Source organism: Pygocentrus nattereri, chromosome 1, assembly GCF_015220715.1.
Source record: "Pygocentrus nattereri isolate fPygNat1 chromosome 1, fPygNat1.pri, whole genome shotgun sequence".
NCBI classification, from domain to species: Eukaryota; Metazoa; Chordata; class Actinopteri; order Characiformes; family Serrasalmidae; genus Pygocentrus; species Pygocentrus nattereri.
Window position 1 is genome coordinate 50,038,634 of NC_051211.1, and position 26,242 is coordinate 50,064,875.

At 43.4% G+C, this 26,242-nt stretch overlaps 1 protein-coding gene across 2 annotated transcripts in view; it reads left to right on the forward strand.

The window, feature by feature from the left end:
• The window catches only part of scube1 (signal peptide, CUB domain, EGF-like 1), a 108,782-nt gene that overhangs the window by 55,662 nt on the left and 26,878 nt on the right, over nucleotides 1-26,242 (forward strand). For both annotated transcript variants that reach the window (XM_017698897.2, XM_017698898.2), the window contains one exon: nucleotides 20,884-21,000. In XM_017698897.2, the coding sequence (XP_017554386.1) occupies nucleotides 20,884-21,000 (117 nt within the window). The remainder of the gene's footprint in view (nucleotides 1-20,883; nucleotides 21,001-26,242) is intronic.

Sequence of the window (26,242 nt, forward strand, 5' to 3'; positions counted from 1 at the left end):
GTCCAGGCCCGTCTTAAGTTTGCCTGTGACCATTTGGATGATCCAGAGGAGTCATGGGAGAAAGTTCTGTGGTCAGATTAGACCAAAATAGAACTTTTTGGTCTTAATTCCACTCGCCGTGTTTGGAGGACGAAGAATGATGAGTACCATCCCAAAAACACCATTCCTACTGTGAAGCATGGGGGTGGAAGCATCATGCTTTGGGGGTGTTTTTCTGCACATGGGACAGGACGACTGCACTGTATTATGGAGAGGATGACTGGGGCCATGTATTGTGAGATTTTGGGGAACAACCTCCTTCCCTCAGCTAGAGCATTAAAGATGGGTCGTGGCTGGGTCTTCCAACATGACAATGACGAAAAGCACACAGCCAGGATAACCAAGGAGTGGCTATGCAAGAAGCATCTCAAGGTTCTGGAGTGGCCTAGCCAGTCTCCAGACCTAAACCCTATAGAAAATCTTTGGAGGGAGCTCAAACTCGACACAGATCTTCTCCAGATCAGCCCAGCGACAGCCCAGGAACCAGGCTGATCTGGAGAAGATCTGTGTGGAGGAATGGGCCAAAATCCCTGCTGCAGTGTGTGCAAACCTGGTGAAAAACTACAGGAAACATTTGACCTCTGTAATTGCAAACAAAGGCTACTGTACCAAATATTAACATTGATTTTCACAGGTGTTCAAATACTTATTTGCAGCAGTACATACATTGTGATTTCCAGATTTTTTTTTTTTAGATTATGTCTCTCACAGTGGACATGCACCTAAGATGAAAATGTCAGACCCCTCCATGGTTTCTAAGTGGGAGAACTAAGTGGGAGAACACAGGGTGTTCAAATACTTATTTTCCTCATTGTGTATATATATATATATATATATATGTGTGTGTGTGTGTGTGTGTGTGTGTGTGTGTGTGTGTGTGTGTGTGTGTGTGTGTGTGTATTATTAGCAAAATCTAAAGTAAACGGGTCTAATCTAAAGTGAACTGGTCCTCTAAGGGGTTGGGCAAAAATATCATTGATTAACATTTTCATATCCCGCGATTTGATTGGTTGCCTGACTGTGAGTAGATTATGACTTTATCACACAAATATGATGATTGTGACAGATTTACAGAGTAGGATGCTGTGTCTGTTTGTGTGGGGAGCTGTGCCTCAGGAGTGTGTTAGATTTGACACTCAGTGTTCCCACTTCAGTTTACCCTGCTGTCACAGCTGTGGCCAGCAGCACCAGGATGCGACCAGTCCTGGCAAACTGAACTGAAACCACAGCATCAGTGAAAAAGAATCCTTCGCTTCAGTGGTATTGAAAGATTCAGACAGGGAGAGAGAGAGAGAGAGAGAGAGAGAGAGAGAGAGAGAGAGAGAGAGAGAGAGAGAGAGAGCGAGAGAGAGAGAGAGCGAGAGAGAGAGAGAGAGCACGAGAGCGAGAGAGAGAGAGCACGAGAGCGAGAGAGAGAGAGAGAGAGTCTGAAAGCCTTGTTGGACAAAAAATATTAAGGCCATTATGACCAACAAGTGTAGCACAGGTTGGAGCTCAGGAGTGGTCAGACCTGAAAGAACACCTGAGACAGCCATGCTTTAATGCTTCAGTATCACTTTATAATAACATGCCCCTATAAATAGTAATCATTATCTAATACTTTGTTCATGATAGTTAATGATTATATAATTGTTATGTATGCTTTAATAAGTGCTGCCGTTTAAATGAGTAAACATTTAATTAGAGACATACAAATAATCGGTGGTTACTTTATAGAAACTAAATCATTAATGATGTTTTTCCAATAATGATTTAGCTATTTTACACTTAAAACTTATAACTCAAAACATATATAATTTTTATATTAAGCATTTGCTTAATTGCATAAAAAGTCTTACTTTCAATTAAATTCAGATTGAATTATTTACACCGTTTTATGATTAAGCCATTATTTACTGTCTTCCTACTTTGTGATGTATTATTGTGATGTATTGTGATTGTCATTAATTGGCCTCTAATATCATCATGAAGTGGTTAACATGTGCTTCCATAATCATTAATTGGCCTCAAATATTGTCATTAAGTGGTTAATGTACTTTGATAATCATTAATTGGTTCCTAATATCATCATTTACTGGTTAACATGTACTTCTGTAATCATTAATTGGCCCCTAATTTCATCATTAAGTGGTTAACAGGTACTTCATTAATCGACTGCTAATGCCATCATTAAGTGGTTAACATGTACTTCAGTAATCATTAATTGGCCCCTAATATCATCAATGAGTGGTTAATGTACTTCAGTAATCATTAATGTGGCCCCTAATATCATCAATGAGTGGTTAATGTACTTCAGTAATCATTAATTGGCCCCTAATATCATCAATGAGTGGTTAATGTACTTCAGTAATCATTAATTGGCCCCTAATATCATCAATGAGTGGTTAATGTACTTCAGTAATCATTAATTGGCCCCTAATATCATCATTAAGTGGTTAACTTGTACTACATTGATAATAAATTAGACGATGATTAATTTGGAATTTATCTTTGAAAGGCTGGTACCAACATCAAATACTTTGCCTTAATAAACAGACTGAATAACCCCAGAATGTCCAACCCTCATGTGACAAAAGCATGTTTTCATTTTTTAATTTAGAATATTTCTCTCTTGTAGTTCATTCAAGCAAGCAGAGTCTGATGTACAGATTCTACACTTTCAGTCAAAGTTAGAAGATCACACAAATGTGGCATTGACAAAGTTTAGGTAGGTTATTTGGAGTGGTCCTTTGTAGATGATTAATAAACTCTTAGATTATTATAAATTATCAGTAACACATCAACATCATATCAGTGAGGTAGCAGTAGTGCAGCACCTGAATACACTGACGTAAATATCTTGTAGCTGTTCTGTTGATACGTTACTTACATTTAGTAGATGTGTTGTTAATCTGTTACTTCCATTACCCAGAACCTAACCTTACCAACCTTACCCAACACCTAACACTCACCCTGGGTCTAATCCTAACCCTAACCTTAACCTCAACCCAAAACCTAATCCTAACCCTCACCCTGGGCCTAATCCTAACCTTAACCTCAACCCAAAACCTAATCCTAACCCTCATGCTGGCCCTAATCCTAACCCTAACCTTAAACCTCAACCCAAAACCTAATCCTAACACTCACCCTGGCCTTAATCCTAACACTAACCTTAACCTCAAACCAAAACCTAATCCTAACCCTCACGCTGGCCCTAATCCTAACACTAACCTTAACCTCAACCCAAAACCTAATCCTAACCCTCACGCTGGCCCTAATCCTAACACTAACCTTAACCTCAACCCAAAACCTAATTGTAACCTTCATCCTGGCCCTAATCCTAACCCTAGCCTTAATCTCAGTCCAAAACCTAATCCTAACCCTGGCCCTAATCCTAACCCTAACCTCAACCCAAAACGTAACCCTAACCCACATATCGCTGTTTTCGGAAGAAAATCTCCAAACTGGTAACTTTACAGGAGACAGGAAAACCTACTTTACTTTTAATGAAAGTCAATGGAACCAAATTTGTTTCCAAGTCTTTTTTGACCGTGTCTTTTGATCCATTCATCATGAAATGTACACACCGTGTAAAGAGCAACAGGCATTTTCAAATTCGGTGAAAAACTGAAAAAAGGCAAAAACAAAAAAAAATGTTTTTGTTTGATCTACAAAGGACCACTCAAAATAAAGTGTCACTAAAGATTACAATTCAAATCATATCAAATTTATGATTTGAATTTGGTAAAACTATTATAGTCAATTTTGTGGAGAGAAAGGCAAACCTTTAATTTTTGACAAGCTTTTGTTGTTGCTTGCCTTTAGAATTTGCAAGTTCCGACTCAAAATAGAACGGAAGCGTAATGAATTGTGTAGCTCATTATGTCACTCAACAAAGCCAAAGTAAGAACATTTGACTTCTAAGAGTTAAATGTAGACACTCTTACAGCACTGGGACTGTACCAGGCTACACTGGACTTCAGTGCAGGTAGCACTACTGCACAATCGACACATTACAGCCTCCCTGATTCTGTGCAGAAAACAAAATGCGGAAATAAATGTGTCCACCAGGAGAAAGAGTTCAAGGAGTCATTTCAAAAAGTGGCCTCTTAGCAAAAGAGGAAATTTAAGCCATTTCATTTAAACAAACGACCATGTGTGGGACACATGGAGACGGGCAGAGCTGATGGCTGATGTGCTGACCTTAACATACCATGTACCTCAGGGAAGCTGCTGCTCAGGGCCTGCTTTCCCAAAACCATTGTATGGTCAAGACTGTCTGTTCTTAACAAAGACTGTTCAAAGCCAGCTCCTGGTCTGTGCTTTGACAGTTTTGGGAAAGCAGACTCAGAATAGTGGAGCACAGCCTGCTCTGAGAGCCCCAGACCCACAGTCTGAGAGCTTTTATGAAGGTTCCGTACTTGCAGGTGAAAGAAAGTGATCTTCCACCTCGTTGCCGTCTCGTTTTTTTTCACAGGGCCTGATTTTCTAATTCTCCGTGTCATTTAACAACTGAGTCACTTCTGCTTTAGAGTTGGTTCTGGGTCAGTCTGTGAGGAGGGTAGCGCTGGTGAATTTGTGACTGTGTGTCTCACCAGGTTTTTACTGGCCTTTGGCCAAAAGGACCCCTCTCACACAAACAAGGCTAAGGAATCTTCGTCTGTCACCACATGGTTATGAAAACCCACACATCCATCAGTCAAAGCCTGCCTCACTTTTTGGAGACAGCTTTTGTAGTTTAGCGCATATTTTCGATGTAAAAGCTTTCTTTAGATGTTCTGGCCTTTATGCACTCATAGTATTTATAACTGGGACTGAATAAAGCCATAATGTGTGTTATGTGATTTCTTCTTTACATAATGCATGTGACTGGAACATGTGTGTGTGTGTGTGTGTGTGTGTGTGTGTGTGTGTGTGTGTGTGTGTGTGTGAATTTGCCCTGTGAACAGTCAGACCCCTAGGGTATGTGGGTCCAGCTGTTACAGAATGTGTGCAGTAGAATGGCCTGTAGCGTTAGCCACTAATAACAGGGTTGTTGGCATAAATCATTGAGTTTTAGAAAGCTTCTAAGGCCTTTTCAAACCAAACTGTCCTCCAGAACGGTCGTCCTTCTTCGTTCTTTCTTTCCTCCTTTCCCATTTCCCTGATTCAATCTGCTTTTTAGCCACTGGTTCTTTCTCTTTAGACCTCCTCCTTATGCAAATTTTGCACAACAGAAATGCAGTATGTAACTGTCGTCATGGCTCTCTCATGTCCAGCAGCCTATCGGCCACATTGGCGCTAGATTTGATGTACTCTGCACATTATATTGAGCTGATACATGGAGAGCTGGACATTTATGCTAGTTGGGCAGTGCTTTATCTCCCTCTTTCCTCTAGCCCAGAGGTCGGCAACCCATAACATTTTATGTCTATTTTACCATCTTGACTGTAAATATGTCTCGGTATGTGCTTAATGTACTAGTATAGACAAAAAATATACAAGCTCAGCTATAGCTGCTTTTCTCACATCTCCAGCAGGAACATTTTCTGCAACAGTAGTATAGTTTCTTGTAAAATGTCTCAGTTATTTTCTTCGAGGCTGAAGTCAGCTTCTCATTCACCAGCTTCTTGTCCAAATTTTCCATTCCACCTTAAATGGTGCCTGAGGTGCCAGAATGTAACTGAGGCATTTGAATGAGAAACTGACTTCAGCTTTGCGACTGTTTAGTGTTTGACAGTTTCTTGTTGCAGATTAAACATATCAAGAAACCAGCTGGACTGTACGGAGCCCTGCCGGTGACGTCCTGTATAAATAAAAATAACGAGATCCTAATGCGTTGCCATGACTTAGTGTGGGAATGAGATGATTGAGGATCTTGTTCCTACGCTTTACTAAGTCGTGGCCATGCATTATTTTTATTTATACAGGATGTCACCGGCAGGTCTCCGTCGTCTGGACTGATTATGAATACAAATAAGTTAATTAAGTATGCATGCTTGTCTTAAATCTCTCTCTTTGCCGTTTCGTTAGCTGCTAGCTAGGCAAGATTGTTGTCATTGCTATGGTGACCAGCAGTCTGTGCGTCAGCCTTCAGGATTAAAGGGTGAATTAGCAGTTCTACGTTAACTCCAGTGTTTACAACCATTTATTGTTAAAACTGTGAAGGAGGATTGTTTTATTTTTACCTAATAAAGTTCTGCTGTGGAGCCACAACTGGGCAGTAAAAGAGCTGCATGAGGCTCCCGAGCCACATGTTGCCAACCCCTGCTCTAGCCATTTCTCCTTCTGATCTAGCCTTTTCTCCTTCTGATCTAGCCTTTTCTCCTTCTGCTCTAGCCGTTTCTCCTTCTGCTCTAGCCGTTTCTCCTTCTGCTCTAGCCTTTTCTCCTTCTGCTCTAGCCGTTTCTCCTTCTGCTATAGCCTTTTCTCTTTCTGCTCTAGCATTTTCTCCTTCTGCTCTAGCCTTTTCTCCTTCTGCTCTAACCGTTTCTCCTTCTGCTCTAACAGTTTCTCCTTCTGCTCTAGCCGTTTCTCCTTCTGCTCTAGCCATTTCTCCTTCTGCTCTAACCTTTTCTCCTTCTGCTCTAGCCTTTTCTCCTTCTGCTCTAGCCTTTTCTCCTTCTGCTGTAACTGTTTCTCCTTCTGCTCTAATCATGTCTCCTTCTGCTCTAGCCTTTTCTCCTTCTGCTCTAACCTTTTCTCCTTCTGCTCTAGCCTTTTCACCTTCTGCTGTAGCCTTGTCTCCTTCTGCTCTACCTTTTTCAGCTTCTCCTGTAGCCTTGTCTCCTTCTGCTCTAGCCTTTTCTCCTTCTGCTCTAGCCTTTTCACCTTCTGCTCTAACCTTTTCTCCTTCAGCTCTAGCCTTTTCTCCTTCTGCACTAACCTTTTCTCCTTCTGCTCTACCCTTGTCTCCTTCTGCTCTAGCCTTTCTCCTTCTGCTCTAGCCTTTTCTCCTTCTGTTCTAACCTTTTCTACTTCTGCTCTAGCCCTTTCTCCTTATGCTCTAGCATTTTCTCCTTCTGCTCTAGCCTTTTCTCCTTCTGCTCTAGCCCTTTCTCCTTCTGCTCTAACCTTTTCTCCTTCTGCACTAGCCTTTTCTCCTTCTGCTCTAGCCGTTTCTCCTTCTGCTCTAGCCGTTTCTCCTTCTGCTCTAGCCTTTTCTCCTTCTGCTCTAGCCCTTTCTCCTTCTGCTCTAACCTTTTCTCCTTCTGCACTAGCCTTTTCTCCTTCTGCTCTAGCCGTTTCTCCTTCTGCTCTAGCCGTTTCTCCTTCTGCTCTAGCCTTTTCTCCTTCTGCTCTAGCCTTTTCTCCTTCTGCTCTAACCTTTTCTCCTTCTGCTCTAGCCTTTTCTCCTTCTGCACTAACCTTTTCTCCTTCTGCTCTAGCAGTTTCTCCTTCTGCTCTAGCCGTTTCTCCTTTTGCTCTAGCCTTTTCTCCTTCTGCTCTAACCTTTTCTCCTTCTGCTCTAACCTTTTCTCCTTCTGCTCTAGCCGTTTCTCCTTCTGCTCTAGCCTTTTCTCCTTCTGCTCTAACCTTTTTTACTTTTGCTCTAGCCTTTTCTCCTTATGCTCTAGCATTTTCTCCTTCTGCTCTAGCCTTTTCTCCTTCTGCTCTAGTCTTGTCTGCTTCTGCTCTAACCTTTTCTCCTTCTGCACTAGCCTTTTCTCCTTCTGCTCTAGCCGTTTCTACTTCTGCTCTAGCCGTTTCTCCTTCTGCTCTAGCCTTTTCACCTTCTGCTCTAGCCTTTTCTCCTTCTGCTCTAGCCTTTTCACCTTCTGCTCTAGCCTTTTCTCCTTCTGCTCTAGCCTTTTCTCCTTCTGCTCTAACCTTTTCTCCTTCTGCTCTAGCCATTTTTCCTTCTGCTCTAGCCTTTTCACCTTCTGCTCTAGCCTTTTCTCCTTCTGCTCTAGCCTTTTCACCTTCTGCTCTAGCCGTTTCTCCTTCTGCTCTAGCCTTTTCTCCTTCTGCTCTAACCTTTTCTCCTTCTGCTCTAGCCTTTTCTCCTTCCGCTCTAACCTTTTCTCCTTCTGCTGTAGCCTTTTCTACTTCTGCTCTAACCTTTTCTCCTTCTGCTCTAGCCTTTTCTCCTTCTGCTGTAGCCTTTTCTCCTTCTGCTCTAGCCTTTTCTCCTTCTGCTCTAGCCTTTTCTCCTTCCGCTCTAACCTTATCTCCTTCTGCTCTAGCCTTTTCTCCTTCTGCTCTAACCTTGTCTCCTTATGCTCTAGCCTTTTCTCCTTCTGCTGTAGCCTTTTCTCCTTATGCTCTAGCCTTTTCTCCTTCTGCTCTAGCCTTTTCTCCATCTGCTCTAGCCTTGTCTCCTTCTGCTCTAGCCTTTTCTCCTTCTGCTCTAGCCTTTTCTCCATCTGCTCTAGCCTTGTCTCCTTCTGCTCTAACCTTTTCTCCTTCTGCTCTAGCCTTGTCTCCTTCTGCTCTAGCCGTTTCTCCTTCTGCTCTAGCCCTTTCTCCTTCTGCTCTAACCTTTTCTCCTTCTGCTCTAGCCTTTTCTCCTTCTGCACTAACCTTTTCTCCTTCTGCTCTAGCCTTTTCTCCTTCTACTCTAGCTTTTTCACCTTCTGCTCTAGCCTTTTCTCCTTCTGCTCTGGCCTTTTCTCCTTCTGCTCTAGCCCTTTCTCCTTCTGCTCTAGCCTTTTCTCCTTCTGCTCTAACCTTGTCTCCTTCTGCTCTAGCCTTTTCTCCTTCTGCTCTAGCCTTTTCTCCTTCTGCTCTAGCCGTTTCTCCTTCTGCTCTAGCCGTTTCTCCTTCTGCTCTACCTTCTCTCCTTCTGCTCTAGCCTTTTCTCCTTCTGCTCTAGCCTTTTCTCCTTCTGCTCTAGCCGTTTCTACTTCAGCTCTAACCTTTTCTCCTTCTGCTGTAGCCTTTTCTCCTTCTGCTCTAGCCTTTTCTCCTTCTGCTCTAGCCGTTTCTCCTTCTGCTCTAACCTTTTCTCCTTCTGCTCTAACCTTTTCTCCTTCAGCTCTAGCAGTTTCTCCTTCTGCTCTAGCCGTTTCTCCTTCTGCTCTACCTTTTTCACCTTCTGCTGTAGTCTTGTCTCCTTCTGCTCTAGCCTTTTCTCCTTCTGCTCTAGCCGTTTCTCCTTCTGCTCTAACCTTTTCTCCTTCTGCTCTAACCTTTTCTCCTTCAGCTCTAGCAGTTTCTCCTTCTGCTCTAGCCGTTTCTCCTTCTGCTCTAGCCTTTTCTCCTTCTGCTCTAGCCTTTTCTCCATCTGCTGTAGCCTTTTCTCCTTCTGCTCTAATCTTTTCTCCTTCTGCTCTAACTTTTCTCCTTTTGCTCTAGCCTTTTCATCTTCTGCTCTAACCTTTTCTCCTTCTGCTCTAACCTTTTCTCCTTCAGCTGTAGTAGTTTCTCCTTCTGCTCTAGCCGTTTCTCCATCTGCTCTAGCCTTTTCTCCTTCTGCTCTAGCCTTTTCTCCATCTGCTGTAGCCTTTTCTCCTTCTGCTCTAATCTTTTCTCCTTCTGGTCTAGCCTTTTCTCCTTCTGCTCTAGCCTTTTCACCTTCTGCTCTAACCTTTTCTCCTTCTGCTCTAACCTTTTCTCCTTCTGCTCTAGCAGTTTCTCCTTCTGCTCTAGCCGTTTCTCCTTCTGCTCTAGCCTTTTCACCTTTTGCTCTAACCTTTTCTCCTTCTGCTCTAGCCGTTTTTCCTTCTGCTCTAGCCTTTTCACCTTCTGCTCTAGCCTTTTCTCCTTCTGCTCTAGCCTTTTCACCTCCTGCTCTAGCCGTTTCTCCTTCTGCTCTAGCCTTTTCTCCTTCTGCTCTAGCCTTTTCTCCTTCCGCTCTAACCTTATCTCCTTCTGCTCTAGCCTTTTCTCCTTCTGCTCTAACCTTTTCTCCTTCCGCTCTAACCTTATCTCCTTCTGCTCTAGCTTTTTCACCTTCTTCTGTAACCTTGTCTCCTTCTGCTCTAGCCTTTTCTCCTTCTGCTCTAGCCTTTTCTCCTTCTGCTCTAGCCTTTTCTCCTTCTGCACTAACCTTTTCTCCTTCTGCTCTAGCCTTTTCTCCTTCTACTCTAGCTTTTTCTCCTTCTGCTCTAACCTTGTCTCCTTCTGCTCTAGCCTTTTCTCCTTCTGCTCTAGCCTTTTTCTCCTTCTGCTCTAGCCGTTTCTCCTTCTGCTGTAGCCTTTTCTCCTTCTGCTCTAACCTTTTCTCCTTCTGCTGTAGCCTTTTCTCCTTCTGCTCTAGCCTTTTCTCCTTCTGCTCTAACCGTTTCTCCTTCTGCTGTAGCCTTTTCTCCTTCTGCTCTAACCATGTCTCCTTCTGCTCTAGCCTTTTCTCCTTCTGCTCTAACCTTTTCTGCTTCTGCTCTAGCTTTTTCACCTTCTGCTCTAGCCGTTTCTCCTTCTGCTCTAACCTTTTCTCCTTCTGCTCTAACCTTTTCTCCATCTGCTGTAGCCTTTTCTCCTTCTGCTCTAATCTTTTCTCTTTCTGCTCTACCTTTTCTCCTTTTGCTCTAGCCTTTTCACCTTCTGCTCTAACCTTTTCTCCTTCTGCTCTAGCCTTGTCTCCTTCTGCTCTAACCTTTTCTCCTTCTGCTCTAGCCTTGTCTCCTTCTGCTCTAGCCGTTTCTCCTTCTGCTCTAGCCTTTTCTCCTTCTGCTCTAACCTTTTCTCCTTCTGCTCTAGCCTTTTCTCCTTCTGCACTAACCTTTTCTCCTTCTGCTCTAGCCTTTTCTCCTTCTACTCTAGCTTTTTCACCTTCTGCTCTAACCTTGTCTCCTTCTGCTCTAGCCTTTTCTCCTTCTGCTCTAGCCCTTTCTCCTTCTGCTCTAGCCTTTCCTCCTTCTGCTCTAACCTTGTCTCCTTCTGCTCTAGCCTTTTCTCCTTCTGCTCTAGCCGTTTCTCCTTCTGCTCTAGCCGTTTCTCCTTCTGCTCTACCTTCTCTCCTTCTGCTCTAGCCTTTTCTCCTTCTGCTCTAGCCTTTTCTCCTTCTGCTCTAGCCTTTTCTCCTTCTGCTCTAGCCGTTTCTCCTTCAGCTCTAACCTTTTCTCCTTCTGCTGTAGCCTTTTCTCCTTGTGCTCTAGCCTTTTCTCCTTCTGCTGTAGCCTTTTCTCCTTGTGCTCTAGCCTTTTCTCCTTCTGCTGTAACCGTTTCTCCTTCTGCTCTAACCATGTCTCCTTCTGCTCTAGCCTTGTCTCCTTCTGCTCTAGCCTTTTCTCCTTCTGCTCTAACCTTTTCTCCTTCTGTTCTAGCCTTTTCACCTTCTGCTCTAGCCGTTTCTCCTTCTGCTCTACCTTTTTCACCTTCTGCTGTAGTCTTGTCTCCTTCTGCTCTAGCCTTTTCTCCTTCTGCTCTAGCCGTTTCTCCTTCTGCTCTAACCTTTTCTCCTTCTGCTCTAACCTTTTCTCCTTCAGCTCTAGCAGTTTCTCCTTCTGCTCTAGCCATTTCTCCTTCTGCTCTAGCCTTTTCTCCTTCTGCTCTAGCCTTTTCTCCATCTGCTGTAGCCTTTTCTCCTTCTGCTCTAATCTTTTCTCCTTCTGCTCTACCTTTTCTCCTTCTGCTCTAGCCTTTTCATCTTCTGCTCTAGCCTTTTCTCCTTCTGCTCTAACCTTTTCTCCTTCAGCTCTAGTAGTTTCTCCTTCTGCTCTAGCCGTTTCTCCATCTGCTCTAGCCTTTTCTCCTTCTGCTCTAGCCTTTTCTCCATCTGCTGTAGCCTTTTCTCCTTCTGCTCTAATCTTTTCTCCTTCTGCTCTAGCCTTTTCTCCTTCTGCTCTAGCCTTTTCACCTTCTGCTCTAACCTTTTCTCCTTCTGCTCTAGCCTTTTCACCTTCTGCTCTAGCCTTTTCTCCTTCTGCTCTAACCTTTTCTCCTTCTGCTCTAGCCTTTTCTCCTTCTGCTGTAGCCTTTTCTCCTTCTGCTCTAGCCCTTTCTCCTTCTGCTCTACCTTTTTCACCTTCTGCTGTAGCCTTGTCTCCTTCTGCTCTAGCCTTTTCTCCTTCTGCTCTAGCCTTTTCACCTTCTGCTCTAACCTTTTCTCCTTCTGCTCTAACCTTTTCTCCTTCTGCTCTAGCAGTTTCTCCTTCTGCTCTAGCCGTTTCTCCTTCTGCTCTAGCCTTTTCACCTTTTGCTCTAACCTTTTCTCCTTCTGCTCTAGCCGTTTTTCCTTCTGCTCTAGCCTTTTCTCCATCTGCTCTAGCCTTTTCTCCTTCTGCTCTAGCCTTTTCACCTTCTGCTCTAGCCGTTTCTCCTTCTGCTCTAGCCTTTTCTCCTTCTGCTCTAGCCTTTTCTCCTTCCGCTCTAACCTTATCTCCTTCTGCTCTAGCCTTTTCTCCTTCTGCTCTAGCTTTTTCACCTTCTGCTGTAACCTTGTCTCCTTCTGCTCTATCCTTTTCTCCTTCTGCTCTAGCCTTTTCTCCTTCTGCTCTAGCCTTTTCTCCTTCTGCACTAACCTTTTCTCCTTCTGCTCTAGCCTTTTCTCCTTCTACTCTAGCTTTTTCTCCTTCTGCTCTAACCTTGTCTCCTTCTGCTCTAGCCTTTTCTCCTTCTGCTCTAGCCTTTTCTCCTTCTGCTCTAGCCGTTTCTCCTTCTGCTGTAGCCTTTTCTCCTTCTGCTCTAACCTTTTCTCCTTCTGCTGTAGCCTTTTCTCCTTCTGCTCTAGCCTTTTCTCCTTCTGCTCTAACCGTTTCTCCTTCTGCTGTAGCCTTTTCTCCTTCTGCTCTAACCATGTCTCCTTCTGCTCTAGCCTTTTCTCCTTCTGCTCTAGCCTTTTCTCCTTCTGCTCTAACCTTTTCTCCTTCTGCTCTAGCCTTTTCACCTTTTGCTCTAACCTTTTCTCCTTCTGCTCTAGCCGTTTTTCCTTCTGCTCTAGCCTTTTCTCCTTCTGCTCTAGCCTTTTCACCTTCTGCTCTAGCCTTTTCACCTTCTGCTCTAGCCGTTTCTCCTTCTGCTCTAGCCTTTTCTCCTTCTGCTCTAGCCTTTTCTCCTTCTGCTCTAGCCTTTTCTCCTTCCGCTCTAACCTTATCTCCTTCTGCTCTAACCTTTTCTCCTTCTGCTCTAACCTTTTCTCTTTCCGCTCTAACCTTATCTCCTTCTGCTCTAGCTTTTTCACCTTCTTCTGTAACCTTGTCTCCTTCTGCTCTAGCCTTTTCTCCTTCTGCTCTAGCCGTTTCTCCTTTTGCTGTAGCCTTTTCTCCTTCTGCTCTAACCTTTTCTCCTTCTGCTGTAGCCTTTTCTCCTTCTGCTCTAGCCTTTTCTCCTTCTGCTCTAACCGTTTCTCCTTCTGCTGTAGCCTTTTCTCCTTCTGCTCTAACCATGTCTCCTTCTGCTCTAGCCTTTTCTCCTTCTGCTCTAACCTTTTCTCCTTCTGCTCTAGCTTTTTCACCTTCTGCTCTAGCCGTTTCTCCTTCTGCTCTAACCTTTTCTCCTTCTGCTCTAGCCTTTTCTCCTTCTGTTCTAGCCGTTTCTCCTTCTGCTCTAACCTTTTCTCCTTCTGCTGTAGCCTTTTCTCCTTCTGCTCTAGCCTTTTCTCCTTCTGCTGTAACCGTTTCTCCTTCTGCTCTAACCATGTCTCCTTCTGCTCTAGCCTTTTCTCCTTCTGCTCTAACCTTTTCTCCTTCTGCTCTAGCCTTTTCACCTTCTGCTCTAGCCGTTTCTCCTTCTGCTCTACCTTTTTCACCTTCTGCTGTAGCCTTGTCTCCTTCTGCTCTAGCCTTTTCTCCTTCTGCTCTAGCCTTTTCACCTTCTGCTCTAACCTTTTCTCCTTCTGCTCTAACCTTTTCTCCTTCAGCTCTAGCAGTTTCTCCTTCTGCTCTAGCCTGCTTCTGCTCTAACCTTTTCTCCTTCTGCTCTAGCCTTTTCACCTTCTGCTCTAGCCTTTTCTCCTTCTGCTCTAACCTTTTCTCCTTCTGCTCTAGCCTTTTCTCCTTCTGCTGTAGCCTTTTCTCCTTCTGCTCTAGCCCTTTCTCCTTCTGCTCTACCTTTTTCACCTTCTGCTGTAGCCTTGTCTCCTTCTGCTCTAGCCTTTTCACCTTCTGCTCTAACCTTTTCTCCTTCTGCTCTAACCTTTTCTCCTTCTGCTCTAGCAGTTTCTCCTTCTGCTCTAGCCGTTTCTCCTTCTGCTCTAGCCTTTTCTCCTTCTGCTCTACCTTTTTCACCTTCTGCTCTAGCCTTGTCTCCTTCTGCTCTAGCCTTTTCTCCTTCTGCTCTAACCTTTTCTCCTTCTGCTCTAACCTTTTCTCCTTCTGCTGTTCCCTTTTCTCCTTCTGCTCTAACCTTTTCTCCTTCTGCTCTAGCCTTTTCACCTTCTGCTCTAACCTTTTCTCCTTCTGCTGTAACCTTGTCTCCTTCTGCTCTAGCCTTTTCTCCTTCTGCTCTAGCCATTTCTCCTTCTGCTCTAACCTTTTCTCCTTCTGCTCTAACCTTTTCTCCTTCTGCTGTAGCCTTTTCTCCTTCTGCTCTAGCCTTTTCTCCTTCTGCTCTAACCGTTTCTCCTTCTGCTGTAGCCTTTTCTCCTTCTGCTCTAACCATGTCTCCTTCTGCTCTAGCCTTTTCTCCTTCTGCTCTAACCTTTTCTCCTTCTGCTCTAGCTTTTTCACCTTCTGCTCTAGCCGTTTCTCCTTCTGCTCTAACCTTTTCTCCTTCTGCTCTAACCTTTTCTCCTTCTGCTCTAGCCTTTTCTCCTTCTGCTCTAGCCTTTTCTCCTTCTGCTCTAGCCATTTCTCCTTCTGCTCTAACCTTTTCTCCTTCTGCTGTAGCCTTTTCTCCTTCTGCTCTAGCCTTTTCTCCTTCTGCTGTAACCGTTTCTCCTTCTGCTCTAACCATGTCTCCTTCTGCTCTAGCCTTTTCTCCTTCTGCTCTAACCTTTTCTCCTTCTGCTCTAGCCTTTTCACCTTCTGCTCTAGCCGTTTCTCCTTCTGCTCTACCTTTTTCACCTTCTGCTGTAGCCTTGTCTCCTTCTGCTCTAGCCTTTTCTCCTTCTGCTCTAACCTTTTCACCTTCTGCTCTAACCTTTTCTCCTTCTGCTCTAACCTTTTCTCCTTCAGCTCTAGCCGTTTCTCCTTCTGCTCTAGCCTTTTCTCCTTCTGCTCTAGCCTTTTCACCTTTTGCTCTAACCTTTTCTCCTTCTGCTCTAGCCGTTTTTCCTTCTGCTCTAGCCTTTTCTCCTTCTGCTCTAGCCTTTTCACCTTCTGCTCTAGCCTTTTCACCTTCTGCTCTAGCCGTTTCTCCTTCTGCTCTAGCCTTTTCTCCTTCTGCTCTAGCCTTTTCTCCTTCTGCTCTAGCCTTTTCTCCTTCCGCTCTAACCTTATCTCCTTCTGCTCTAGCCTTTTCTCCTTCTGCTCTAACCTTTTCTCTTTCCGCTCTAACCTTATCTCCTTCTGCTCTAGCTTTTTCACCTTCTTCTGTAACCTTGTCTCCTTCTGCTCTAGCCTTTTCTCCTTCTGCTCTAGCCGTTTCTCCTTTTGCTGTAGCCTTTTCTCCTTCTGCTCTAACCTTTTCTCCTTCTGCTGTAGCCTTTTCTCCTTCTGCTCTAGCCTTTTCTCCTTCTGCTCTAGCCCTTTCTCCTTCTGCTCTAACCTTTTCTCCTTCTGCTCTAGCCTTTTCACCTTCTGCTCTAACCTTTTCTCCTTCTGCTGTAACCTTGTCTCCTTCTGCTCTAGCCTTTTCTCCTTCTGCTCTAGCCATTTCTCCTTCTGCTCTAACCTTTTCTCCTTCTGCTCTAACCTTTTCTCCTTCTGCTGTAGCCTTTTCTCCTTCTGCTCTAGCCTTTTCTCCTTCTGCTCTAACCGTTTCTCCTTCTGCTGTAGCCTTTTCTCCTTCTGCTCTAACCATGTCTCCTTCTGCTCTAGCCTTTTCTCCTTCTGCTCTAACCTTTTCTCCTTCTGCTCTAGCTTTTTCACCTTCTGCTCTAGCCGTTTCTCCTTCTGCTCTAACCTTTTCTCCTTCTGCTCTAACCTTCTCTCCTTCTGCTCTAGCCTTTTCTCCTTCTGCTCTAGCCTTTTCTCCTTCTGCTCTAGCCATTTCTCCTTCTGCTCTAACCTTTTCTCCTTCTGCTGTAGCCTTTTCTCCTTCTGCTCTAGCCTTTTCTCCTTCTGCTGTAACCGTTTCTCCTTCTGCTCTAACCATGTCTCCTTCTGCTCTAGCCTTTTCTCCTTCTGCTCTAACCTTTTCTCCTTCTGCTCTAGCCTTTTCACCTTCTGCTCTAGCCGTTTCTCCTTCTGCTCTACCTTTTTCACCTTCTGCTGTAGCCTTGTCTCCTTCTGCTCTAGCCTTTTCTCCTTCTGCTCTAACCTTTTCACCTTCTGCTCTAACCTTTTCTCCTTCTGCTCTAACCTTTTCTCCTTCAGCTCTAGCCGTTTCTCCTTCTGCTCTAGCCTTTTCTCCTTCTGCTCTAGCCTTTTCACCTTTTGCTCTAACCTTTTCTCCTTCTGCTCTAGCCGTTTTTCCTTCTGCTCTAGCCTTTTCTCCTTCTGCTCTAGCCTTTTCACCTTCTGCTCTAGCCTTTTCACCTTCTGCTCTAGCCGTTTCTCCTTCTGCTCTAGCCTTTTCTCCTTCTGCTCTAGCCTTTTCTCCTTCTGCTCTAGCCTTTTCTCCTTCCGCTCTAACCTTATCTCCTTCTGCTCTAGCCTTTTCTCCTTCTGCTCTAACCTTTTCTCTTTCCGCTCTAACCTTATCTCCTTCTGCTCTAGCTTTTTCACCTTCTTCTGTAACCTTGTCTCCTTCTGCTCTAGCCTTTTCTCCTTCTGCTCTAGCCGTTTCTCCTTTTGCTGTAGCCTTTTCTCCTTCTGCTCTAACCTTTTCTCCTTCTGCTGTAGCCTTTTCTCCTTCTGCTCTAGCCTTTTCTCCTTCTGCTCTAACCGTTTCTCCTTCTGCTGTAGCCTTTTCTCCTTCTGCTCTAACCATGTCTCCTTCTGCTCTAGCCTTTTCTCCTTCTGCTCTAACCTTTTCTCCTTCTGCTCTAGCTTTTTCACCTTCTGCTCTAGCCGTTTCTCCTTCTGCTCTAACCTTTTCTCCTTCTGCTGTAGCCTTTTCTCCTTCTGTTCTAGCCGTTTCTCCTTCTGCTCTAACCTTTTCTCCTTCTGCTGTAGCCTTTTCTCCTTCTGCTCTAGCCTTTTCTCCTTCTGCTGTAACCGTTTCTCCTTCTGCTCTAACCATGTCTCCTTCTGCTCTAGCCTTTTCTCCTTCTGCTCTAACCTTTTCTCCTTCTGCTCTAGCCTTTTCACCTTCTGCTCTAGCCGTTTCTCCTTCTGCTCTACCTTTTTCACCTTCTGCTGTAGCCTTGTCTCCTTCTGCTCTAGCCTTTTCTCCTTCTGCTCTAGCCTTTTCACCTTCTGCTCTAACCTTTTCTCCTTCTGCTCTAACCTTTTCTCCTTCAGCTCTAGCAGTTTCTCCTTCTGCTCTAGCCGTTTCTCCTTCTGCTCTAGCCTTTTCTCCATCTGCTCTAGCCTTTTCTCCTTCTGCTCTAGCCTTTTCTCCATCTGCTGTAGCCTTTTCTCCTTCTGCTCTAATCTTTTCTCCTTCTGCTCTAGCCTTTTCTCCTTCTGCTCTAGCCTTTTCACCTTCTGCTCTAACCTTTTCTCCTTCTGCTCTAGCCTTTTCACCTTCTGCTCTAGCTTTTTCTCCTTCTGCTCTAACCTTTTCTCCTTCTGCTCTAGCCTTTTCTCCTTCTGCTGTAGCCTTTTCTCCTTCTGCTCTAGCCCTTTCTCCTTCTGCTCTACCTTTTTCACCTTCTGCTGTAGCCTTGTCTCCTTCTGCTCTAGCCTTTTCACCTTCTGCTCTAACCTTTTCTCCTTCTGCTCTAACCTTTTCTCCTTCTGCTCTAGCAGTTTCTCCTTCTGCTCTAGCCGTTTCTCCTTCTGCTCTAGCCTTTTCTCCTTCTGCTCTACCTTTTTCACCTTCTGCTCTAGCCTTGTCTCCTTCTGCTCTAGCCTTTTCTCCTTCTGCTGTAGCCTTTTCTCCTTCTGCTCTAACCTTTTCTCCTTCTGCTCTAGCCCTTTCTCCTTCTGCTCTAACCTTTTCTCCTTCTGCTCTAGCCTTTTCACCTTCTGCTCTAACCTTTTTTCCTTCTGCTGTAACCTTGTCTCCTTCTGCTCTAGCCTTTTCTCCTTCTGCTCTAGCCATTTCTCCTTCTGCTCTAACCTTTTCTCCTTCTGCTCTAGCCTTTTCACCTTCTGCTCTAGCCGTTTCTCCTTCTGCTCTACCTTTTTCACCTTCTGCTGTAGCCTTGTCTCCTTCTGCTGTAGCCTTTTCTCCTTCTGCTCTAGCCGTTTCTCCTACTGCTCTAACCTTTTCTCCTTCTGCTGTTCCCTTTTCACCTTCTGCTCTAACCTTTTCTCCTTCTGCTCTTGCCTTTTCTCCTTCTGCTCTAGCCTTTTCTCCTTCTGCTCTAGCCGTTTCTCCTTCTGCTCTAGCCTTGTCTCCTTCTGCTCTAGCCGTTTCTCCTTCTGCTCTAGCCTTTTCACCTTCTGCTCTAGCCTTTTCTCCTTCTGCTCTAACCTTTTCTCCTTCTGCTCTAGCCTTTTCTCCTTCTGCACCTTATTTGTATTATAAAATGTTTATGGCAAATAATTAATTTTGACTGACTCTGTGTATGAAACACCAAACAAAACTCTTTATCTTTTCTATATTTCACCACACAAAGTATAAATGTTTTCAGTCATGCCAAACACTACGAGAACAGTTTATGAAGGGCACATAGATGATGCAACATGACATACAATGAAATCTCTATATTATAGCTCTGACTACAGTATTGACAGTATCTAATACTGACTGAGGGAAAACAGACTTCTGTTGCTGCAAAAAACAAAATCGACTGTTTGCTGTACTCTTGTGTCCAATGCATTATATTTATGACTTAAATGAACTACCAGCCTTCCAAGCATACTGTGTGTTTCCTAACCCTCCCTGATTAGTACTAAAGTACTTTTATTTCAGCTCTTCTCCACAGTCACCTGAGATCTGAGACAACAAGCTGAAAATCGTAAAGTACTTTTGGACACGATACTGTTAGAATTTTACTCTTTTGTAATTCTCCATCATTTTCAGGTGATGATGATTGTTTTTCTGCAGAATCTGCAGCCTCACTTTATTTGGAACAGTCCACTATAGATCATCTACAGATGTTCAAATTGTTGACCATCTATCTGTTGAAACTTGAAAAGCTTTGAAAGTTGTGAAACTTGAAACTTTGAAAGTTGATTCCAAACAGTGGTGGGGTTAGGGTTAGGAGGGTGAGGGTTGGGTTGAAGTTTAGGGTTGAGGTTAAGGTTAGGATTAGAGCCAGGTTTAGAGTTAAAGAAAATTACGGTCAGTTTAGTAGATATTTAGTTGAGTGTAACTCGAGAGCAAATGAAGTATCTACAGAGCATCTAAAGTGGACTATCCAAAAAAAATGTTACCAAATGCGCTAATTTCTCATTTAGATGAGGATCTTTATTTATTTAATATGTATTGGAAGTATGGACTCTTACAGTTTTTCTGAACTGCTCCAACACATTCTGATATCCGAAACTAAATTTCCAAATTATGAAAACCCCATAACAGTAACTGTCTGCAAATCATTGCTGTCAGTTATGAGCAACACTTTATTGGTGAATATTAAAACCATTTGCAAGCAATACATGGCCTTGTGTCTTGTTATGAACTATGATTTATCAATATGTGATACAATGACACGATGTATTTGTGAAGACACTTAGTATTTTGATCCGCTTTCTTTTGATAATGACACAGTTAACATTATAACAGGCTTGGACTAGTTTGGTGTGAAATGCACAGTTGTAGGGAAACTTGCCGAGTCATAATTGTTGACAGTGGTGGTGATAGGAACAAGACGTCCACTTCTAAAAGCTCCCTCACAGAAAGTTATTACAAGAAATGGTTATGAGTGTGCTGCCTGATGTCTGACACATTGTTTTATGATAGTTTTGTGATGAAGTTTTGGCTTAAGATGTGTTTGAACCCATGTTTTTGAATCCAGTTATGGCAGAAGGGTACATGCAGGACACTGTGAGGCAAAATAGACTCCAAGGAAAACTTTTATTTTTTCAGATTTATGACTATCCATCACGAACAGTACATATAAAAATGCAAAAGCTCAGAAGGCTCATGTAGGTTCACTGGTGGTTTTGGATAGTAAATAAAAGGTCTATATTTGTGTTGTGACCCCTGGTTCCTATCACCACCACTGTAAGTTTCTCTACAAATGAACCACTTCATGCCAAACCACTCTGAGTGACTATGTTTACATCTCAATGGCTGAGTTATTATTATTACATTTTGAAAAAATGGTGGAAATCCACCTCAAGGTATTTTACACTGAAACATCTGAAGGATTTAAGCTGTTTTAGGACTTCTTTTGACTTTTGACAGTATGTTTGTTTTGCAGAGAAGGTGTTTCAAAGGGTTGAGATGCCTGAAAATATGAAATCTGCTTCTAAGCAGTTTAGAAAAACTGTAGTACATGGTTTGGGAGATGTCTTGAAAAATGAGTCTCTGTTTTAATAAACATCTTTTCATGTAGTTTTAGCCTGTTTGTATTATAAACCTTGTCATCCTACGGTGGACATCATCTGTTACATCTGAGAGAGCCATATGAACAGTTTTATGTCGTGGTCTCTGAGTAGGGGACACCTGTATCCACCAAGTTGTATTAATGAAAAATTCTTTTTCTTCTTTTTGTTTTAAGTTCACTCAGAGTGCAAATGTATATTCCCTTATGTTATTATGACCACTGTTCTATTTACAGATGCATGTTCGTTGAAGTCACTACATTACGCTATATGAGGCTACTTGTATGTGTTCTATATATCAGTGATCAGTGTGACGTGTAAGACCACACCTAGTGTCATGTAGTGAGATTTAACTGAGCGTATGCTGATTATGTATTACTGCTTTACTGCCCCATGACTTTTCTGCAATGTGTCTACCCAGAGACCTGTGCGGTGAATAACGGCGGATGTGATCGCACATGTAAAGACACGGCCACCGGGGTCCGCTGCAGCTGTCCCGTGGGCTTCACCTTGCAACCTGACGGCAAGACATGCAAAGGTCAGTGTGTGCGTCTGTATGCGTGGGCGTGCTACCTGCGTTTAAAATGATGAGGAACATACCTCCTTTTTTTCTCCTTACATGAGCTTCTGGATGTCAGGGAGTAATTTTAGATTTCCTGTATTTAGACTACAAGACTCTGATTAAATTGCAGGCATACTAGGATACTGGATTCTTTTGCTGGAGATGGTTAGGCAATACCGTGTGCCTATGCGAGTGATCCTTCGCCAAGACCAACTCCATCCATGTCTGTACGTCCTTCTGCGTGGAATGGGCCCGTGGTGTTGTTGTTGTTGCTCTGGCCGCGAAGCGTTCCCGCTTCCGAAATTCCAGCTCTGACGTCAATGGCCATGTTTTCAAAGTCTGGCTGCCGCTAAGTGATCTTGGCACAGGGTGATGGTGGGTTCTCTCTAAACAAACCCTACAGGAGACGGGGAGAGGAGCACGCTAGCCAGCTACTGGCTTATGCTGCACTGTTTGCCTGAGTGTTGGTGTCAGATTTTGCACGTTTTAATATGGGTTGAAGTTTCATTGTAGAAGGGCTAACGGCCAGAGGTCAACCCTGGCACTTTGCATCCCTTTTTCCCCCCTTTTTTTTCCATGGCATGGCGGTTGCCATAGGGATGTGGTGTGGTCATGTGACCGTCTCTTCAAGAAGGGAGAAAATGTGGCACGTATGTGTGTAAAACAGTTGAGACAGGCCTGTCTGTGGCACACGGCAAGACTCCTCAGAAAACCCAATACTGAGACTCACACACAAACCATCCCACACTCATCCTGAAGTAGATACAGAGCGTAAGTGCATCACTCTCTGTAATTTTCCAGATTAGGGGCAGATAGAAGGGCTGGCAGTATGTATGTAAGAGCTTTAGAGGAAGTGCTTTTGTGGTTTAGGATATGTCTTATGTGGTTTTGTTCGAGCATGAGGCGGCGTGTGTGTGTGTGTGTGTGTGTGTATGTGTGAATACAAATGTGTGCTGGAAGATGGATGTCAGTCTGGTCCGGCTGCTCCCCGCCCTCATAATTAGGCCTGCCTCGGGGTCTGCCTCCATAAATACACTATGATGTCTTTGATCTGCTTCGTGACACGCCATCTATCTCACACACACGTTCGCACACAAAGGTCATCCATCACAAGTTCTGCCCCTTGGTAAACTTTGCAAAAAAACTCGCTATGACAGTAACACCAAATCAAGTCCTTAATCAGTCATATAGGAATCAAATTACTTTCTGAGTCTTTTTTATAAACAGCTATACTGTATCAATCTGATGCTTTTGTGACCTCTGTTTAATTTACAATGTGATCAAAGTGAAACTGAAGGTTTTTACTCAAATCACAGCTGTACAAGATGACTGAGCAAAAGTCAGAGACCCCCTTCGTTTATTTAATCTCCAGTCAAAATGTCCATTAAGTACAGGTTAGTTTTCAGTCAGCCAACATACATTGTAGGTTTCCTTTTCTCAGTAATGTCTTCTTGTCAGCTATGCATCCTTTCAGACCCATAGCGCTGAGTGGTCTTCTCACAGTGGAAGGATGGACAGAAACCCCTGTGGATGTTTTCAGATCTGAAGCAGCTTGATTTTCTCCTCTCTCTCAAAGACGAAAGCTTTAAGTTTATCTTTGGTTTATCTGATGGGGTCAGTTTTGGTGGTCTGTCAGGTCTTGCAGATGGTTGTTTTCATGGACTCTTATTACTACTACTAATACTACTGTTATTGATATTAGTAGTATAATCATTGTTTGGTAGTTTGACCAGAGGAGGATGAGTCCCCCCTTGTGAGACTTGGTTCCTCCCAAGGTTTCTTCCTCAGCTCTGAGGGAGGTTCTCCTTGCCATTGTTGCCCCTGGCTTGCTCACCTGGGGGGTTTAACATTCATGCTAAAACTTTGTCTCTACTGGCATTCTGTGAAGCTGCTTTTTGACAACATCAGTTGTAAAAGGCGCTATACAAATAAATTTGACTTGACTTGACTTGTTAGGAGTCACATTTTCTCTGTTTTAAAAGTTTTTCTGAACTCCAATTTCAGAAACTCCTACTTTTTTCACAGATTTTGCTTTGACGTCCCCCTTTGTTGTCCAAGTGGATTGTTTTATATATAATCTCCTCAGAAGTACCTTTTAAATAATGAATGACATATCACTGCTGTTTCGCTGCCTCATATCGCCGTTTCAGTTTTTAGTAGCTTGAAAATGTCTCTTGAGGCGTTCCTCAACGGCCCAAAATGACTTGGAAAGACGTCTGGTTCCAATGACTTTAAAAGTAAAGCAGGTTTTTCTTTCTCCTGTTATCATTTTGGAGATACAAGGTTTTGTTCTGACAGCGTCGATACACGTAATGGCCATTTTGACTGGAAAATAAAAAAAGTCTGTGACTGTGCATAACAAACATGTACGCCACAACTTTGATCTGTCATCTTTTCTTATAGTATCAAACACAGATGCTGGATGTAATTTACTAGAACGAAAGATATCAGACTTATTCAGCCAGGGACCCTTTGCAGTTTGAAAAGAAATGCCATGAATCCTCAAATATTTATTTTATGAATACAATCCTAGTGTTCAAATTTAAGGCACATTAGGCAATTATGGACCTTCACATTTATTTGATGGGAGCATGACCTCTTCTCTAACCACGTGTGGCTTCTCCAACTGAGTGTGGCTTTTTGCCCTTAACAAACTGCTGAGCTACTAAATATGAAGCCCTCAGTGCATTCTCTGAGGTTGGAGCCAGGCTCACCATTTTTTTGTCTGAAGATTTTATTTCTAACTTTTGTTTGAAAGGCTTTGAAAGTCTTGGGTTGATGATATAAACAGGGTACTTTGTAAACAGATCACTTACTACTGTCTACTGTCACTGTGATCCCCTGGCTATACATCAGGGGTCTGTGGACATCACTTTGAGAGCTATGTGCTTTGAATTGGCATAATTAAAATGTGGCAAGTGGGTGCACATGAATACAATCTACTGCATGAATACAGCAAATGCCAAAACAAGTAAACTTAAAGAAAGCAATAGCACTGGGATAACAGCAAAACTTGTATCTCCGAAATGATACATTTACAGGAGTGAATAAACCTACTGTACTTTTAATGTAAGTCAATGGAACCAGAATTTTTACAAGTCATTTTAGGCCATTTCTTTTGCTCCTTTTATCATGAAATTCACGCAATATGCCTTTTCAAACTATGTCAAAAACTGAAAAATGTAATATAATAAAATCACAAACAACTTTTTCAGTACAGTATAAAGTTGTCCCTTGCCCCAGTCTGTGTTTGTGCATATGGCATGATTGTACCAATGCTGGTAGATACTGGCATTGTCAGCACTTTCTGACGTACAGGCTTGCTATTAAGTGACTTAACATGCGCCCCAATAGATACGTACAGATAACACCACATAGTTATTTGCAGTCTGAGTTAGCGTTAGTCTAGATTGTTATCATGGGAGCGAACATTAGACAGATATGTGTAAGGAACAGCTGGTCTCTTGTGGGTAGCCTTTGATAGCCTTTAGCCTCGCGATAGCGTGGTAGCGTAGTAACCCTTAGCATAGTAGCCCACTAGCCATGTTAGTGTTTCCTCTAGCACTGCAAAGCAGTGCTTGATTACTAAGCATGCATTTCTCCTTGTTCTTCTTTTCCTATCTCTCTTACTGTCTCTCTCCCTGCCTCTCTCCCATTGGGAGTTGCTTGGTCTTGCCTCAGTAACATAATCATTTCAATATAAACTATTTAGGACATGTTTAAATCCCCTGCGTCTCATACAGGGCCTTTCATCAGTGATGATAGACAGGAGAGCTCAGCCAACCTGCTGACAGACACTAGCTTTATCAGTGAGAGAGGGAAGAGGGGTGAGAGAGAGGGTAGATGGGAAGAGAAAGAGAGAGAGAGAGAGAGAGAGAGAGAGAGAGAGAACGTGGCTAACGGAGTGAAGTGATTGTGAGCAGATTCCAGATGTTTGATTAGAAGGCTTGTATAGAAGTGTCACTGATGGTGGATGAGTTATGTGAGAGGGTAGCGCATGGATGTGTGCATTTCTTCGTTCTGGCTGATGATGGGTACCTGAAACACGTTTCCACTGGCCTACATACCTGCGCTTTTGAAATGCTGTGAAACGTACACGCAGCTTTAGCTAATGCAGTGGAGAACACAGTTGCGGGTCATGTCGCTGCTGTCAGAACGAAACCTCGTATCTCCAAAATGAACTTTCCAGGAGAAGGAAAAAACATACTTTACTATTAATGTAAGTCAATGGGAGCAGATGTCTTTCCAAGTCATTTTAGGACGTTTCTTTTGGTCCATTCGTCATAAAATTTACACACAATGTAAAGAACAACTGGCACTTTCAGATTATGTCAAAAACTGAAAAATGGACAAAAATGGAGATACGAGGTTTTGTCCTGACAACAGCAATATGCTTTTCCAAGTTCGGTTAGTACATTGTGTTGCGCATAATGGATTCATGTGAGAGTAATGAGTAATTTATTGGAATGAAGGATGAATTAAATGTCTGAGTTCAGCGAAAGAGCAACCAAGTTAAATGGATGAATGAGGGAAGAAGTGCTGTCAGAGATGTGCTGTATTTATGTGTCATAAACTCAAGTCTTTAGTCTCATTGCACCTCATCAGTTTGTATTTCCCAGATCCCAGCTGCAGCAACAGCCTCTTAGCAACACAGACCATTTTTAAGGGGGAAAAAGGACAGTAAAAGGCAACTGCAGAGCATTGCAGAACTCCCTTCACTGACCTCTCTCTTTATATAGTCTCACCCCCTCAGTGTCCTCCTTGAGACAGTGTGCTCGAGGATCCTTTGCTCTGGATCCCTCCGTTTGTCTTAACACATGTCAAGCTCACTAATCCGCACAATAACAGCCAGCCACCATCACCTCAGATGACTCGGGCTCGGCGTACCCCTGAGCTCCAGGGGGGTTTTATAGTTGGGCAGCGCTACACTGGGTTTTCTCCCGGTCCCGGACGTGCAGAGCCTGTGTTATTACATGGCAAAATCCCTTTACGAAGAAAGCAAATAAAACAGGCCGTTTAAATCTCAGGAAAATACACTGGCGTGCTCGGCCCCGCATTTCTTAGAGATTAGCTAGCCTGAGGTGCGCTTCTGAGAACAATCTGTGAAAATGTTCCTCTTGCTGAATGCTGGATCCTGAAGCTCTGTCAGGAGTTATTTGAAAAGGTTCATGTTTCCACAAATGTATTACTTTTAATTGCTTTTTACTTTAAATATTTG